This window comes from Rhodnius prolixus, unplaced genomic scaffold (genome assembly GCF_049639745.1).
Source record: "Rhodnius prolixus isolate KJV_2025 unplaced genomic scaffold, Rpr scaffold_8, whole genome shotgun sequence".
NCBI classification, from domain to species: domain Eukaryota; kingdom Metazoa; phylum Arthropoda; class Insecta; order Hemiptera; family Reduviidae; genus Rhodnius; species Rhodnius prolixus.
Genome location: NW_027411593.1, coordinates 22,107,074 through 22,124,040, shown reverse-complemented (window position 1 = coordinate 22,124,040; position 16,967 = coordinate 22,107,074). Strand labels below are relative to the sequence as shown.

The 16,967-nt window shown below is 31.0% G+C and overlaps 1 protein-coding gene across 1 annotated transcript in view; it reads left to right on the top strand.

Moving 5' to 3' along the window:
- The window catches only part of LOC141451029 (neuropilin-2-like), a 166,342-nt gene extending 154,296 nt beyond the window's left edge, over window positions 1-12,046 (top strand). The window contains exons 6-10 of the mRNA XM_074122042.1: window positions 4,113-4,260; window positions 5,073-5,132; window positions 6,678-6,874; window positions 8,079-8,132; window positions 11,888-12,046. Coding sequence (XP_073978143.1) covers window positions 4,113-4,260; window positions 5,073-5,132; window positions 6,678-6,874; window positions 8,079-8,132; window positions 11,888-11,919 — 491 coding nt within the window. The 3' untranslated portion in view covers window positions 11,920-12,046. The remainder of the gene's footprint in view (window positions 1-4,112; window positions 4,261-5,072; window positions 5,133-6,677; window positions 6,875-8,078; window positions 8,133-11,887) is intronic.
- Window positions 12,047-16,967: the final 4,921 nt, after the last annotated feature.

The window sequence follows — 16,967 nt, the reverse complement described above, 5'->3', positions numbered from 1 at the left end:
AATCGAAGGTGCAGAGTCACCATAATGTTTATCAAGCTTCTCTTTAGTCTCCTGAGGCGTTATGCCTTTCATAAAGTAGTGTTTAATTAACTCACGAAATTCTTTTTCGTCCATTTTTTTGAAAATCACTCGACTTCCTCGATTCAAACGAATGCCAAACACAATGAAATAGACCGATCTGGCTGAAACTTGGTGTGTGTTCTTCCAAGAGATGCTACTAACTAAACATAACCTCGATACGCGCCAGTGGTGCTATCTCTCTGACTTTGCACGGACTATTCAAACGACCCTCGTATGTTGGTGTAAGTTTTTTATAAAAAACAGTTTTTGAATTTTTTACTCTCATAATGTTTTTATATTTTTTATAACGTTTTCTTTTTAACCTGTAATTAATAGTTTGATTATTATAGATAAATAGATATTACAGTCAATCTACAGTGCTACTTGAACATATATTTTGTAGACGAAAATGGCCGGCATATGGGTGACATCTAATAAATTCTAAAAAATAACTTATTAATGAAAATTAATGCAGTAGAATTACTTAACTATTAATGAAATGTTGGGTTCTCGCTGATTTGTGTACTTTTTGGCGTTTAATCAACCCTTATACCTAACATTTTAAACTGTAAGTTTTTGTTAAGGAGTATTTACTAGATGCAAGTTTATGAAGCTGTAAATTTTTCAATAAATAATTTGAAAACAAACAAATTGGACTAAAATCTGCATTCTTTTTGGTATCAACATATGCCAAAAGAAATATTAAAAATAACTACAAATGCAACATGAATGTTAAAATCCGAAGAATTTTTCATTTAAAACTGTTAGCATTGCAGTAAGACATTGTCGTGTATAATTTACAAAAATTTGCTATTTTAAGCACTATCAAAATCGTTGAATAAGATACTTGCTTTGAAGGGTAAGTTTATATAATTCACAACACAGACTATCGGGACCTGAAATTTTCTTGTCCTTTCAATTGGTATTGGCATACCTAATTTCACTAAGTAAAAAGCGTCGAAGAAGGTATGTAGAAGGTATTAATGAAAGGGATTGTGGTTTAGTCACAGCAAGCGGATAAAGTGAATTGAGGTCTCAACCTGAATCTACACTCAGTACTTCTACACTTCTTCAAAAACTTTAGAACAGTTGTTAACATTACAGACGGAAATTCCTAAATCAGGTTAATAAGTTGCCTTTTATCTTTTCAGTCGTGTCTATGAATATTTCTTTTTTTTATTTCTGAATTCTCTAATGAGTTCGAAATTGGAAGCAGATATTATGTATAATTTTTCATGTTTAAAAACTGTAAATTTATGAATTTAGAAACCTTCAAGCCCTACTATGTATGAATAATAAGAAGATTAACACGAGGCAGGTTCTTTTTAGTAGGGATAAAGAATAAAGAGTGCCTCTACTGGTGTGTTGTAAGTAGGTTTATTAATGCGTATATGTAAGTAGTAGGTACTTATTATATACAAGATGGAGGTGTGTTAGACTGAATTATTCAATAAGTAAATGTATGGATGGTGAAAACTGGTACCAATAAAAGATAAAATGGTAATAACAAAAACGTGAGACGTGCGAGTGTTCTGAAAAAAGGTTGGAATTAATTTTACGTGAAGGCACAGTTTGTTGGTCAGTATTATATTTCCTAATAATTTACTGAGATATTAATTCCCTGAATTATTATTTTAACAATGAAGAAAGAACAATCAGCATGATTCATAACAACATGGAACAATCAGCTCACAGAACAATTCGTTTGGAAAACGAAATTAAATTTGTATTTGAAATATAAAATTCAAGATGTTAGATTATGTTTCTGTAGTTTATTTTCTGAATATTGTTTTTTTAGAACTGCAGAAAACAGTTCAATTTTTCCGCGTTACACATTATTTATAAGATATCAACTCCATTATTTATTTAATTTCCCTTCTTCTCATTTTAAGGAAGTCTTTTCTTAAAAATACTTTTTTTTGTGCAACCATGTAGGGAAGTTCTCATTACTCAATTAAAATCAGCTGTGTAATGCCCAACTTCCCACACTAGTGGGGAAAAATTCCCATTAGTGTCACTTTCCTCACTAGTGAGTGGAAAAACTTTATTGTGCTTCCTTGATATAAGAAGTTTTGTTATTAACATAAATATTTTCTGTAAAACTTTAATAACCTTATTTAACGTAACAAATAATTAAAAAACGAATATTAAAAAATAAAATAAAAATTGAAAAGAACATAGAAATATATATATAGGGGAGGGATTAGCTATGTTGTTAGCGTACTCGATTCCCACGCGGAGGTCCCGGGTTCGAATCCAGCTGCTAACCCTTAGATTTTTTCTTCCTAGGAGCTTCTTACAGCTCACTGTCCGGTGATGGACATTGTTGTCTGTAACGAGAGAACACTGTCCGGAGGCCGGCAGTGCACTGAAAAAAGCTCCGGGCGCTAATAACCTCAGCTGTTGATGCGCTTAAAAAAAAAAAAAAAAACAAATAAAAATAATACTTTAATAAATAATTAGATATTTTTAATTATAACAGTAAAAAGGTTATAGTGTTACCTTATAGAAATTTAAAATGGATTCTAGTGATACCAGTTTAGAAAACACTCCTCCATCAATAAAAGAAACAGCAGAAAATGTAATAAGTAATGTAAATACGTAAGTAATGTAAATAATTGTAGTATATCAATAAATGTTTATAATAAATAAATTACTTTTTGTAGACTGTAAAAATGAAATTTTTAATTTTTTTAGTTAATAAATCTAATGGTTGCAGAAAAAATATAATATTTAACTCGAGTGTCAAGTATTTTCCTCACACTCGGCAATTTGCACTTGCACTCGCCTCGCTTCGCTCGCTCGTGCGTGCAAACCCTGCCTCGCGTGAGGAAAAGTACTACTTTCCACACTTGTTAAATAAATAACTATTTTTTTTATTGCAAACCATAGAAAAGCCAAAGATATTCAACAAAAATTCCCACTAGTCGTAAAAATAAATAAATTATAAAAATCAGAAAATAATTGTAATAAATAAGTTTAAAAATAAATAAAAAATCAGTACTTAGCACCAATGTTTGGTTAGTTGAGTTCAAACATTCGCTATATAATTCATTAATTCATTCTTTAAAAGGACATAAACTTTTTATCATTTTGCTGGTTAGGACATAAGCACAAAAATATTGAGAAAAAGTAGTAACCTTATAAAACGGTTTCAAATCTTAGTGTGACTTCAGTGAGATCTGGCATTTAAGTTTTGAAATTAATCGGAAATGTAGGAGTGGTAAACTTAATGTTTAAAACAGAAAAGGCAGATATATCATAATTACGTTTTACTAATCTTATCTATCATCAGATGTGACCATTAATTCTTATATTAAACATGCATCATGAATTATCACTAACAGTACCACAGCAAGTCTGAAGTTAACTAATTCTCTAGGCCCTTGAACATACGTATTAGTAATTTGAGCAACTTCGTCTCTGGGGGCAATGTTATTACATTTAATTATTATTTTCTACTATATTATAATACTTCCCTAATATGATTTTCGAATTTTATATCACAATTGACAAAAACATCAGGGGAACGATGCCTGTGAGGCTAGAAATCAATAAAAAAAATCGTAAAATACTTATTGTAGAATATTTTTTTAGAGGCTAAAAGTCGCAAAAGAAAAACTATTGGGTTGGTAATAAAATTGTGCCGTCCTCCGGTTGCGAGAACCTACATAAATATAGCAAACTTATCGAGGAGCTTAGACGGGCAAAAAAAAAAAAAAAAATATCAGGACGCTTGACTTTATGCATTTCAGGTTCTGCAAACCGGCAAACACAGCCACAATAACTCACTTATTATGATATTAAGACAAGAGCGCAACGAATTTACGTATCTACCCATTAAAAAATAAATGATGACACCCAAACTTCTGAATACTTTTCAGTGTATTCAGCTCGGAGTACAAGGGCAACTTGTCTGTATACTGTTTGCCACCCAGTCTCAGAGTAATTTGGACAGATGATCAAAGAGCCCCTTACTTATCTATAATACAAAATTCCTTTTTGCTATTTTCATTAACATGAAATGTTATTAAAAAAATGTTATTTTACAGCCAAATACGAGATGGAAGGAAACACTGCAGGCGACTGTGATTATCAGCTTCTCGAAGCTAAATCTTCTTCACCAGCTTACCTGTATTCACCTAGGTATCCTTCGAGTTACCCCAAAAATGTTAGATGTACTTATACTATTTCGGCCAGGTATGCATTCTTTCTATTCTATGTGATTCTTTATTAGTTATTTAATAAATATTAAAATTAAAAAGGACAATAAAAACACATTTTATTACTTATTTATGCATCTCAAATTGGCACTAAATATACTGAAGCTACAGTTTTAAAGTGATGGTACAAATTGTACCGTCTTGTAAGGTTTAAGTCGGCGTTGTTATTGACCCTAGCTTCTGTAGATTGTAGGTTATTTAGAAATGTGGGCGCTTTCATCTTGGCAACATCTTAATAAACCACTTGTTGATCTCACTAAAGAGAACAAACAAGATGACATTGCTAAAACTTTGCAGTATTTTTAATCAAAACTGGACGCATTGATCTGGAAATTCATCTTTTTCTTTTTAATTTGGTCCGTCTTTTTCCCTTCTCTTATTTATATGACTCATTCTGTCTGTCGAATTTACGAGCCTGGATATTCCTTTAAATTTTTAATGTTAAGATGTTAATATAAATATTATATTTTATTCATGTTAATTGAATTTATGGTATGTTATTTACATTATATACGTGACTGAAACGTGGATGCCCTCGTTATATATGTAAATCTTTTTGCTTGATAAAAAGTTAATTGTTTAAAAGCTGTAACGAGAAGTGTTGCTTACTTCTCTCAGCCTAGTTTATTTTAAATAAATAAAAATCATTACATTTACATTAACGTGTTACATTAATTTTGGTCTTTAAATAACACGCTGATTGTTGAATAAACAATGTCAGAAAATAATTGTCATAATTCATGTTTTCCAGTTGTTATACAGAATTATTTAAATACAACTTATTCGCAGGGAAGGAGGCAGAATAAAATTATTGTTTGAAGAGATGGATTTACAAAGAGGGGATATCAGGTAAGTTTTAGTATAATAATTTGAATTTATTTATTCACATCATTTATTTAATGTTTGCTTTAAAACATTAAACAAGAATTTGCATAAATATTGTTCGTAATGAAAGTAGGAATTCTTTTATTCTTGAGTTAGACTGGGAAAGCAAGCAACCGCATTCTTGTGGCGAATTATAGAATTTACCCAAGAATGTGCTGCTATCAAGTGAATATTAAATTAAAATGTACCTTACAGGAATATGACTGTGATAATGTAAAAGAATATTTAGATAAATTAAAGTATTTGCTCATTAATTTGTACCTAGTTATAGTAATTGCTTAACTATTAATTACTGTATTTATTAGAATAGTTATAGATTAAATTTTATTAGTCATTGTGAACTGCTACTGCAATTATTCTTGACTGTCATAAACATTGTTGCATTTATTTGTAAATATTTCTATTTGTTCTTGCGTTATTGTTCTATTTCTGTGGCTTTCCCATTGATAGTATACACGTATTTTTGTTTTTATTACAGAATAACCCAAGGAAAAATATATTTAATGCAATAAGTATTTTTTATCATATAAACCGAACGAATTTGATTGAACTATATTCTGTTTAATAAACATCACTTAATCCAACGCTGTAGTTTGAAAAAGTTATGGCAATAAACCTAATTTTTTTGCGATAAATTTATTGAAAGATACAAACAGAAACAAAAGAAAATAAATATAATGTGGCGATGCGTGGAACAAGTAGAGATGCTCCTACACTTTACTTCTCCCGGATTGCCGAAGATGTTTACGAAATAAACCGAAGAGGTTTAATCATGAAATACACGAAATAAGAGATGATGAGAGGATTTTAGTGTAAGGATAAAGTTCATGGAAGTTTCTGTATGGGACATTGATAACACCTTAAGGTTATTGAGGCTTTGTGAATCTATAAGTTGTATACGTACAGCAACATATATGTACAGCATATAGTTCTAAGGATTTTTAATTTGATGGTGAGTGGAATGTTTGGTAGAACCCCACAATTCAAGTACTATGTCTTGAGGCTTAGTATCGTTAGATAATTTATGTATATATTAGTCGTTTGTCTTCAAGTGATGTAGTGATCTGATATCTTACAGATTCTTACAAAGATTTCCTTATTCCATTTCGTTGAATTTATTTATTTATTTTGTATACAGAATTAGTTGTCTGACAGTTGTAGTTTCTCAGACATTATCCATTAATGCTTGGAAATAAATTTATTGCGACTTTCTACATATTCTTTTGTATATACCATGGTAGCTGAACGGTTAGAAATGTGGCCCGCAACGCTAATTTTTATTGTACTGGGTTCGATTCCCAGTCTAGGCCTTGGATTTTATTTAATAGTCAATAAAATGAATTTATAGTAAAGTATGTTGGCTATCCAAATGGTAGATGGACGTTAAGCCCCAAGAAATAGTAGGCATTACTTTACTTTTACTTTTTTCCTTACATGTACCCCAACAATTTTTTTTTCACCCACCTCTATTACAAAAAATATTTATTATAAATGCTTTTGTGTTCGCAGCTGTTTACTACGAGAGGATGTGGTTCGAGTGCATGATGGTGTTGGACCATTGTCTCCGGTAATCACATTCTTATGCAACCAAGAGGCCCATGCCGAGATCCTATCGACCAATGAATCTCTCTTCATTGAGTTTACCTCAACTTCCGTATGGCCCGGCCATGGTTTTAAGGCTGTGTATTATTTTGTACATAATTCAGGTAAGTTCATGCTTAAATTGCGCATTAGGTAAAATTACACTTTCTTATTGGGAATGTTAGATTAATAACAAAAATTCTTAACTTTTTGTGAAAAAGGAGCATTCATTTCAAAATTTTGTACATAGAGTTTGCATGTTCTCTTTCAGGGAAAAAATTATGCTATATATATTTGGTACTATCAAGGGAAGATTTACATTTGACTTCCAGTCTTATTTCAAAAGGTTGGCCAGTGGTAGCATAATTAAAAGTTACTATTCAAATTCAAAAATTATTTCGAAAGTGTTAGAACTCATGGGAGAATCATTCAGTTATCAAGTTATTCAGTTATCAGTTATTCAGTTAATCAGGTTCTTTTACTGATTTCAATCTTTCTTTTTCATTTCACTCAGCTAAATTTGCCTCTTTCTCAGCTGCAAGGATTATTTTTTTCTGAATCCGTTTTGCGTTCAGTGTCTATGTCATATTGTCTATATCATATACATTGTCCATTTTCAGATAATTATATCTATATTTTAAAATAGTTTGGTTAAGGTACTCAAATGAATTATATTAACACTCTCTGATTGGCTGGATCGTTGGCCTGGATGATAAGCACATAAGGAATCAATCACAAGTCTGTTGAAGGGCAGATAATAGAGGCTAAACATTGGCTGGGTAACATTGATTTTGGAGCTATTATTTTGAAAAGTTAATGAATGAAATAGTTCAGTTAGAAATATTTAAGTGAACTCTGAGAAAACTGCCAATCATGGAATATTAGACCATATTTCAAATTCCGTTGATATTATCTGCAGTAGCTTGTAGGTTTTCTTGTTTCCCTCACTGTTTTCGGTATTTAATCTAACATTTAAGATTTATTAATCAGTATAATTTACAGAATTTAAGTTTTGGTCTAAATCTACACTTGGTGACTAAGTATTTGGCTATACGAGCTATGAATCAGATAAAATCAGTGATATTGTCCAGCATTGCGAACCTAACCACATTTTTGACTATTTAATTAATTATTTAAAAAGCCAAACCAACTCGTGATGAACATGAGTGACTCCGTAAAACCATCAGTCCTCCTAGATTCAGAGTGCTGAAATAAACCATTTCTGATTAGCTCACATCTGTCCTCTAGGTGCTGAATTTACCAAATATTTTCAGTAGGATTGATTAACCAATTAAACGTACTAATCATATTCATTTATTATTGTTACAGATAGTGCTAAAATGGATGCCAAAGTTGGAATCGGGCCAGCAGTAAGCGCTACCAGTGAGTAATTCTATATATAATACTCATTTATTTGAACTAACTAATAAAAAAGTGTAGTAATTTAAGATTTTTCATCTATGTTTTAACAGCCTAAAATTTCAATAATACTTTCCATAGAAACACATTGAGTGAAACAAATGTTCAAATTTTTAGTCTGCTCCTTTAGAGATTAAAATTTAAACTGATTATTAGGAAAGAAAACCACCACGTCAGAGATAGAGCCTTCTAGTAAACTAAAATTGTGCACTAACTAAATTTACTAGAATTGGTTTACTTGAAAAGGAGAATGCTTATTTTATTACTTTAATGCATTCACATCATAATACAAACATTATTATAAGCTGTTTTAAAATATATCTTCATGACAATCATTATCATTTTGCATAAATAAATTCCTTAACTTATATACATTATATATTATAACTGGCTGGTAGGATAGTCGATTATAAATTAAGGGTATGATTACTTAAAGATTAAAGCGATATTTAAGAGCATTTCATTTCTTAGTTTCTCAATTAGGTTGCTAGTTACTGTACTGCCCACTAGATAGCTCAAGCATGCCTTTAGTCTACTTGATTCCCCTGTTTGTATTTACCCATGTTTTATTGTTAATTATTTCTGTCGTACAAACGCTGATGGTAATAATTTGTAAAATTTTATTTAAATGACTGATCCCTGAGTACCTAAGAAATGACAAATATTAGGCTAATGTTTTTAGTGAACTGCCAGCTTCAGGAAGAGTTCTCTCTTATTAATAATACCGCCCTTAATTGGGCAGTAAGCTGTAAAAAAGTTTTAGTAAGAGAAAAATCTAGGAGCAATAAATAGCTGGATTCGAACCTGGGATCTCCAAATGGGAATCCATTATATAACAACTGAGCTAATCTCTTATCCATGTTTTAGCATGTAGAACATAGGTTTCAGATGCTTAATACACTAAATAGATTAATGTTTGGCATAATTTTAAAGTAATTTCAATTTGTTATGATTTTTCTATCAGTTTTTTCTTTCGAGGAAAATATTTATTTTAATTTAATGGTGAGTACCATCAAAAGTAAAATGTTTATACAGAATTTTTTGCTTTTCTAATAATAAGGGTCACTGAGTATTTGGGTAGAAGATGGATATGGGTTATTTTGACTAGAACCTATGCAAATTGCAGAAAGTTAAACAGTATTAGCATTTCTCTCAGATTTTTTTTTTTAAAAAGCTATACGTGCCCAGAATGTTAAAACAGATAACCATACGTTGTGTTTAATTACCCGCAAAAGACTGGATTTTTGCTTTGACAGTACTAATTAAATTCTTTGTAACATTTTGTGTTATATAAAACTTCAGTTCTATTGATCTTGGGGTTTGACATTTTTTTTTTCTTTTGTATAAAAAAAAGCTTTTCCTAATTTACTTTTATTTTAATGACTGAAATTTTGATGCCAGAGAATTTCCAACTTGGAAAAATAATTATTTAACTCCTTTCACATCGTTTAAAATTTCCTTTTTTTAAGTTGTAAAAGTTTACAAAATAAAAAAAAATAAAAATGAATCTTTTAATTTTAAAATTATTTAAAGAATTCATCTTATAATTTTAAACAAAACTATTTCTTGTTATTAAAAATGGGGTATATTTACATATAATCTCCCTTTCATTGTGTAAGAATGTAAAGAAGCTTAATTTAAAATTAACATCCCACAACTTCTGATGTTCCTTAACATGAAGTAGGAGTATCGTTGTTTGAATTAAACTGGGTTGAGACATTGTATGTTTGGCTAATAAAGTTCGAATTTGAGGTAACCACGCAGTAACTTAAAGTTATTGGTAAAGATTAAACAGCGTTCATAGACAAAAAACAAAAAAAGATGTCGATACAATGTGGAAGAAATAGGAAAAGTTTCTGTATGGAAGTGATACTCAGTATAAACAGAACAGCATGGAAAATATAAAATGCTTAAAAGTATAAAAAGAAAGGGATTTTGGATTGGCTGTACGAAAATGAGGATAAGCAGGAGAACGAACAGCAATAAGGAGGAATTCTATAAGTTGAACTACAAGTAAAGAGTCAATGCAATTTTGTGTAGCTAGGTAAAAGATATTTTATAAACCAAACAGACTTCTTTTTCCTGTTTTTTTGGCCTCTTGAACTTAGCAAATCAGCCATTTAAATGTTGGGTGTTCGAAGAAATACCTTAATATCTCAATAAAGCATAAAATCAATGATTCTATTCTTACAAATTTTTACGCTGTTGTTTTCTTTCCGTTTATTGTTTGTTATTTTGAGTTTTGGTTTTTGATTCCTTAGTTGTCTAGTATATAAACCCTGTACATGACGAGCGACTTTAGTATTTTGATTTACAGCGTTATCCTGTTAACTTAATCTCGTAGAAGAATGTCAGTATTCTTTAAAATATTATTGAACAGACGAGTAACTAGGAATCTTTGTTATGCTGTCAAAATTCTTAGTTACAGCAGTTTAAGGAAAGCAGAAGTGTAGTGCTTGTTTATGTAAATTTAAATTGTGCAAAATATTCATGCTAAATAATTGTTTTAACATTAATTATCAAAACGCAACACATACAGGAAAGGTTGTTTAGTTAGTACAACTCTTTTAATATTTATTTCCTGAAATTAAGCATAAATTATCTTTATATTTTTTTAGCAACAACTGCACCATTAAAATAAAGTATTTAGCAAAAAATCATCACTTTTTTTGTGCCTCTTACATTGTAAATACGGATGATATTCAAATGTTCTTAGAGGTGAGCAGCAACCCATATGTGGAACCTGCAATGTAGTACTCCATCATATTTTCGTAGAATGTACCAGATATACATGGGCTAGGCGGAAGTTAAACATGGGTAATAGCATGAAAGAGATACTGGACGATAATGAAGACAATGCAAGGAAAGCCTTGCAATACCTTAAAGATATAGATTTATATAGTCTCATATGACACTATGCTAGTCTCTAATTATGAAAGTATGTAAATATGTTTTTATCTTAGATTAAGTTATTAATGTGATGCGAGGAATATCAAGTACTTCATCACAAATCGCGATTAGATTTAATGTGTGTGATTGTATTTATTTAGATGAATGTATTTATATGCATGAGTGTTTTTTATTAGAATGATTGTTTTAGTTTAGAATGAACTAGTACAGTGTCATTCAGCAACATTGTCAGGTGCGAAGGACCTTAGATGTTGAGCACCTTTAAAAAGAACAAAAAAAAAAAGTTCATCTAAAGTAATAGTATATTTAATATTTAGCTAGATCTTTTAAATATTACCAGCTCTATTGGTTGTCATCGCAATTTTATGCTAAGTATTTTGTTCATCAATAATGTATAAACAAAATTTTAAACTAAATATTTATATTAGACTTTCTTATTTTTGAAACTTCAAAATAGTTCAAAACTGAATTTTCAGTTACAATTAAATTAGTTGATTTGATCCATCGCCACTCTTTCTTCCTATAGAATGAAGAGAAAATTAAAAAATAAAGAATGTACGGGGTAAAGAAAACTTGTTTAATCAAGTACTGTTCCAACTTTTTCTGTGTGCCAAAATTCAATTTTTGTTTACTGATTAAAAAATTCCGCAGCTTCCAAAATTCTGATAATATTATCACTAGCCAATGAAAGGAATTTTTCCATATAATTAACGTTATTAAATTTCCCCATCTGTTTAAGATTCACTGGAGTGTGCCATCCATAATTAGATATTGAACTTTTTTAATTTTTTTTCCCCTTTCATGTTTAGTGAGGCACATCCTGGTGGAAGCTGCTGGCTAAATTTATTTTTTGTTGAACTTATCGAAGAACCAACGCCTGTTCAGTTAAGAACTTTTTTGTAAACAAAAAAGAATTGTTCAATTAAGAGGTAAATACACATAAGATTTAATCCTCATACTGTAAATGGTTAATATTTTATTGATATTTAATGATGTTAAATCTAACTTAATGTATGATTGACGGTTACTATTTAATTTACAGATTAACGACATGACTGTTACCCAATATTATTGAATTTAAGCTCAACATTGCTAGTTTTTTGTATCCATTTCTAATCATTTTTGTGCTTCTTACGTCTTTTCTCATCCAGTTTACTAATAGGTCAGTACTAATTAATATGATTGGCCACACCTAGAATTTTACCACTTTTTCCAAAAAATCAACAGCTTATTGAGTAAAGAATTCTACAAGAAGAGATCAAGCTTTATCTCCTGCGGCCATATTTTAAACCATTACCTGTTTTATCAAAGAGTAGTGATACTATCTGCATTATCGTTATCTCATAATAGTAAAGTTAGTTACTCGGTCATCAAATTCTTTCCAACGAACTCCGCTACTTGAATAAGTGTAACCATTAAATATCTTTATTTTAGTATCATAAAGTAAAGTTTAATAGCAGCACTTTGACCATTTTTAAGTTTAACAGCTGAGGAACAGAAGGAAAGTGCACTTCTTTAGGTGCCACTTGTGTGTTTTTTTTACATTTCTGAACTAATTTTACTTGATATGGTATTAAAAAGTTGGGGCTCTTTCATTTGAATTTCATGCCATGGCTTGTCCGTCCTGATGCTAACTTTGTGATCCCTTTGTGAGGGAGGATTTGTATCATTTTTTTGTGCGAGTATACTGCCCTTAGCAAACTGCGGGTGCATCAGCACTGATATCCTTTCTTAACGCTTCTTCTGAGAAAGATTGCAAACGGTTAATCGACTTTGCGCGATATGCTTGGCATTATCGTCGACGTATGATTTGACCATCACAGTATTATTGTTTTCAAGGCTTACGTGTATTTCTTATAAATATATTAATTAGGTATACTACATTCTTTAATTTTTCATTTTTGCCTTCTAATAAGGTACTTTTCAGTTTTCTTATTTTCTATTCTATTTATTTATGTATTTCTCTTGTCTTTTTTCAAAGTATGTGTAATTTTCCTTTATATCCTTTAGATTAGCAGGTATCTATTATTCTGTTTCTATTTCTTTTTCATTTTTTCAAGCTGTCAATTTTTTATTTAATTTTTCTGTCTCTTCTTCTTCTTAACTGGCGCTACAACTCGCTTGCGCGAATCTTGGCCTCCTCTATCAAAGTTTGCCAGTTGTCCCAGTCCAATGCTGCCACCAACCAGTTTCTGACACCAAGGAGAGTTCTTGCATCCTTCGAAACTCCATCGTGACCTCGGTCAAGCCCACTCGTCGCGTGCCATATATATTTTCTTTAATTATCTTATATGGTATTTCCTCGGGATTCATTCAGCCTACGTGTCCTGCCCAACGAAGGCGTCCCAAGCTTCACCAGACTCACCAAGTCGACGTCCCTGTACAAACTCCTTAGTTCTGCGTGTTACTTCTCCGTCTCCATGTTTTGCCATCCAAAATGGCTCTATAGATCCTTCGAAGAATTTTTCTTTCGAACCCAAGGAGAACAAGCTCGTCATTTTTGGTGGTGACCCAGCACTCTGAGGCGTACCTACGTTAAGACGGGTCGGATAAGGGTCTTATAAAGTCTTTGTCGACCTGGAGAGTAATTGACTTCAATTTTTCTGTCTAATGTTATAATTTTTGTACTGTGTTACTTAGTGCTTATTTTGTTTTATTTATTCTGCGTTAACGCTCCGGCAGACGGAATTTCCATTTCTTAGAATGTTTTTTTATTTTGAAGAAAATGTACTCACTTTTTCTTTTTTTAAATAAAACATTATTATTAAAAAGTTGACAATTAATAAAATGAAATATAAAAAATATGTTTGTAGGTGAGAAATAACAACTCTTAGGTCTCAAAACAATTCTCCCCTAAAACTCCACAGGTTTAGAGTTCTCGGTCCTTCTGAAGAAGTTCTACGAAGAGATGGTTATTTCTTAGTCTGGTATAACCCTACCTGTTGCCCATGTTTTTCACCTAAATTCTAAAGATGAGACCGCAAATTAGACTTTGGAAGAGTGCGTGGGAAGTCACCTCTCCAACCTACAGGCTTTCTAGCGAATCCTCCCATAGGAAGAGAAGTAGAGAATAACCATACCCTGATGTCATCACTCCAGCTTATCCTCGCCTGATACCTGGCAATTACCCAGGTCCTATAAGGAAGTTCCTTAGACGAAGCTAGTTCTAGTGCTCTAATCTCGGGATTTATGCAGTAATCTCAGGCTCAACACGTTACGAGAATAGCTCCTTTCCCCTTTCTCTTAACCACTAGATGAAGAGGAGGTAATAATTAGGATTACATCATTCCTGAGGAAGGTACGAATTCTTAAATCACCTCTGTTAGCCTCCTAAAGTCAATGGTCCGAGGTTATTTCTCTCTTTCTCCACATACAATTTATTCACTTCCTTTTTGGTGAACAAAATTATGTTTGTGGTACTTTTTTCACCTTTCAACTTCGTGTATAGTTCCTTTTCTTAAATTTATTGTGTTACATTTATGTGGGTCAGACTTTTAACCCGTGCCCCGTCTTTTGAAGATTTAGAGTATCCAACTTGACACAAATACTAGATTCTGTTTTAAATTCTTTTGCGTAATATTTGTTTGATGTTTATTTTAAGTGGTACTACCTAGATTTTTACTGTTACGTCAATTATTATTTATGATTTTTATGTATTTTTTCTTATTGATTGAAATATTTCTTCAGTAACCGAAAGAATAACGTGGGTTTTTGTCTCATTTTGTTTCTAATATGCCAATCTTTCAACTTAAGTTTATCGGAAACGTGATTCTTTACAATTAGATTGTTTATAATTAAAATTTGTACTCTAAAATTATTTAAGTTTTGGGTTGTGAATACCTTCACGAACAATAATATATTTTTTTTTATTACTTCATATACAAGCTATACTTACAAGAACGTTTATGGGCCAAGCTGCTTTCCTAGTTTGGACGATGAGAGCAAGAATTTGCCAATGGATTCGATAAAAACTCAAATATAGTTGCAGCTGCATTAGGGTGTTTCAAAAAATGATCACTTTTAAATTTTAAAGAGCGCCGGGCGGAAAATCAAAGTTCATTTAAAAACAAAAAGTTTAGTCCGTATTAGAGCGAAATCGATTAATATTTAGAGGTCGCTACCATTGATCAAAAGATTTTTGTTTTGCTTTTTTTTTATAAAAAATCCTTATTAAATGTTTTGTATCTTTTCAAATTATTAGCAAAACATGTAATTGTACAAAGTTTATTTAAATATAATTTGCTATAAAGACAATGCAGTTGGAATCATTTTGGTGGCCTTTTTATTTTCAAAGTTATGAATAATTAAAGAAGCTGTATTTAAATAAAAAAATATTAAGAAAAATATACATTTTTGAAAAATTTCGATTAATTAACGTTAAAATCACTTCATTTTTTATGTGTTCCGTACAGAATTTAAAAAACAAATAATTTTGGTTACCGAAACGTCTAAATTAGGGAATATTTTGCATTTATTGTTTTAATTTGAAATTAATTTACTGTCAATCAATCAATTAAATACAGCTTCTTTAATTATTCATAACTTTGAAAATAAAAAGGCCACCAAAATGATTCCAACTGCATTGTCTTTATAGCAAATTATATTTAAATAAACTTTGTACAATTAATGTTTTGCTAATAATTTGAAAAGATACAAAACATTTAATAAGGATTTTTTATTAAAAAAAAGCAAAACAAAAATCTTTTGATCGATGGCAGCGACCTCCAAATATTAATCGATTTCGCTCTAATACGGACGAAACTTTTTGTTTTTAAATGAACTTCGATTTTTCGCCCAGCGCTCTTTAAAATCTAAAAGATCATTTTTTGAAATACCCTAATCTGCATTTTATATTTTGTGTATTTTGCGCTGTTGAAGTGTGCATTGTAGGCCTCAAAATCATTAGTAATCGTAGATAATCGGCAACTAATCTTGTTATACCCAGTCATATGTCACTCATACCGGCGATAAATTTTGATTTAATCTACCATTTTGTATTATATCTACCATCACTGATAAGTCTCTTAATAAATTCTCTCTTATAAGAAACCAAATTTCCTTTTAATAATATTTAAAAATTCGCTGTAAAGAGTGTTTTATAATGTAGTATAGTCTTAAACAGCGTTTTAATAGAATCTATTTTCTATAACACCCTTCCGTTAAATTCTGTATAAATCTATCTCTGAATAGAGTTAATCAATTCATATCGACACCACAATTATCAATTCCCATGCAATGTATAGTATAAACACGAGAATGTACTCAAGTGGTAATAATTGTTAAGGGCGGTACAGCGTACGTTTGCATTCATTTAACCTATTCAACGGAGATAATTCATTTTCATATTAATTCATATTTAAACTGAATTATATTGTACCAGCAGCTGTTACATTCGCTATTAGAATGCACTCTTAATAATTATGAAACATCCTCGCATTTAATGAATTGATCTGCATAGATATTGTACAATAATTATGGTTTTTTCTGAGATAATTTTTTCGTTTAATTAAGTTCCTTGTATAAGAAGTCTTCATTGCGATTCCTAATGTAATGAAGTGCGGATTACTAATACCTTGGAGTAATTATCTATTTTGCGACCAAGGAAGGCCAAATGTTTACTCATTGGCAGTAAAGGGAAATACTTGTTAAGTTGAGGAACAAATGGGATACATAGGTCAGTGTGGGTGGTATAATTGCTTTACATTAAAGGTCATATCCAACTCCGTTCGAAGAGTACGAAAAGCCTGGATCCGGTTTAGGATTTAATGATTTGCTATTCTGCATAGATCAAATCTGCAATTCCAGACGGTAGCGGGTAGAGGACTAAGTAAAGAATTTTCTTGTTTTTTACTGTAAGATAGTTTGTAAACCATTGTGGTTGAGCTCCAG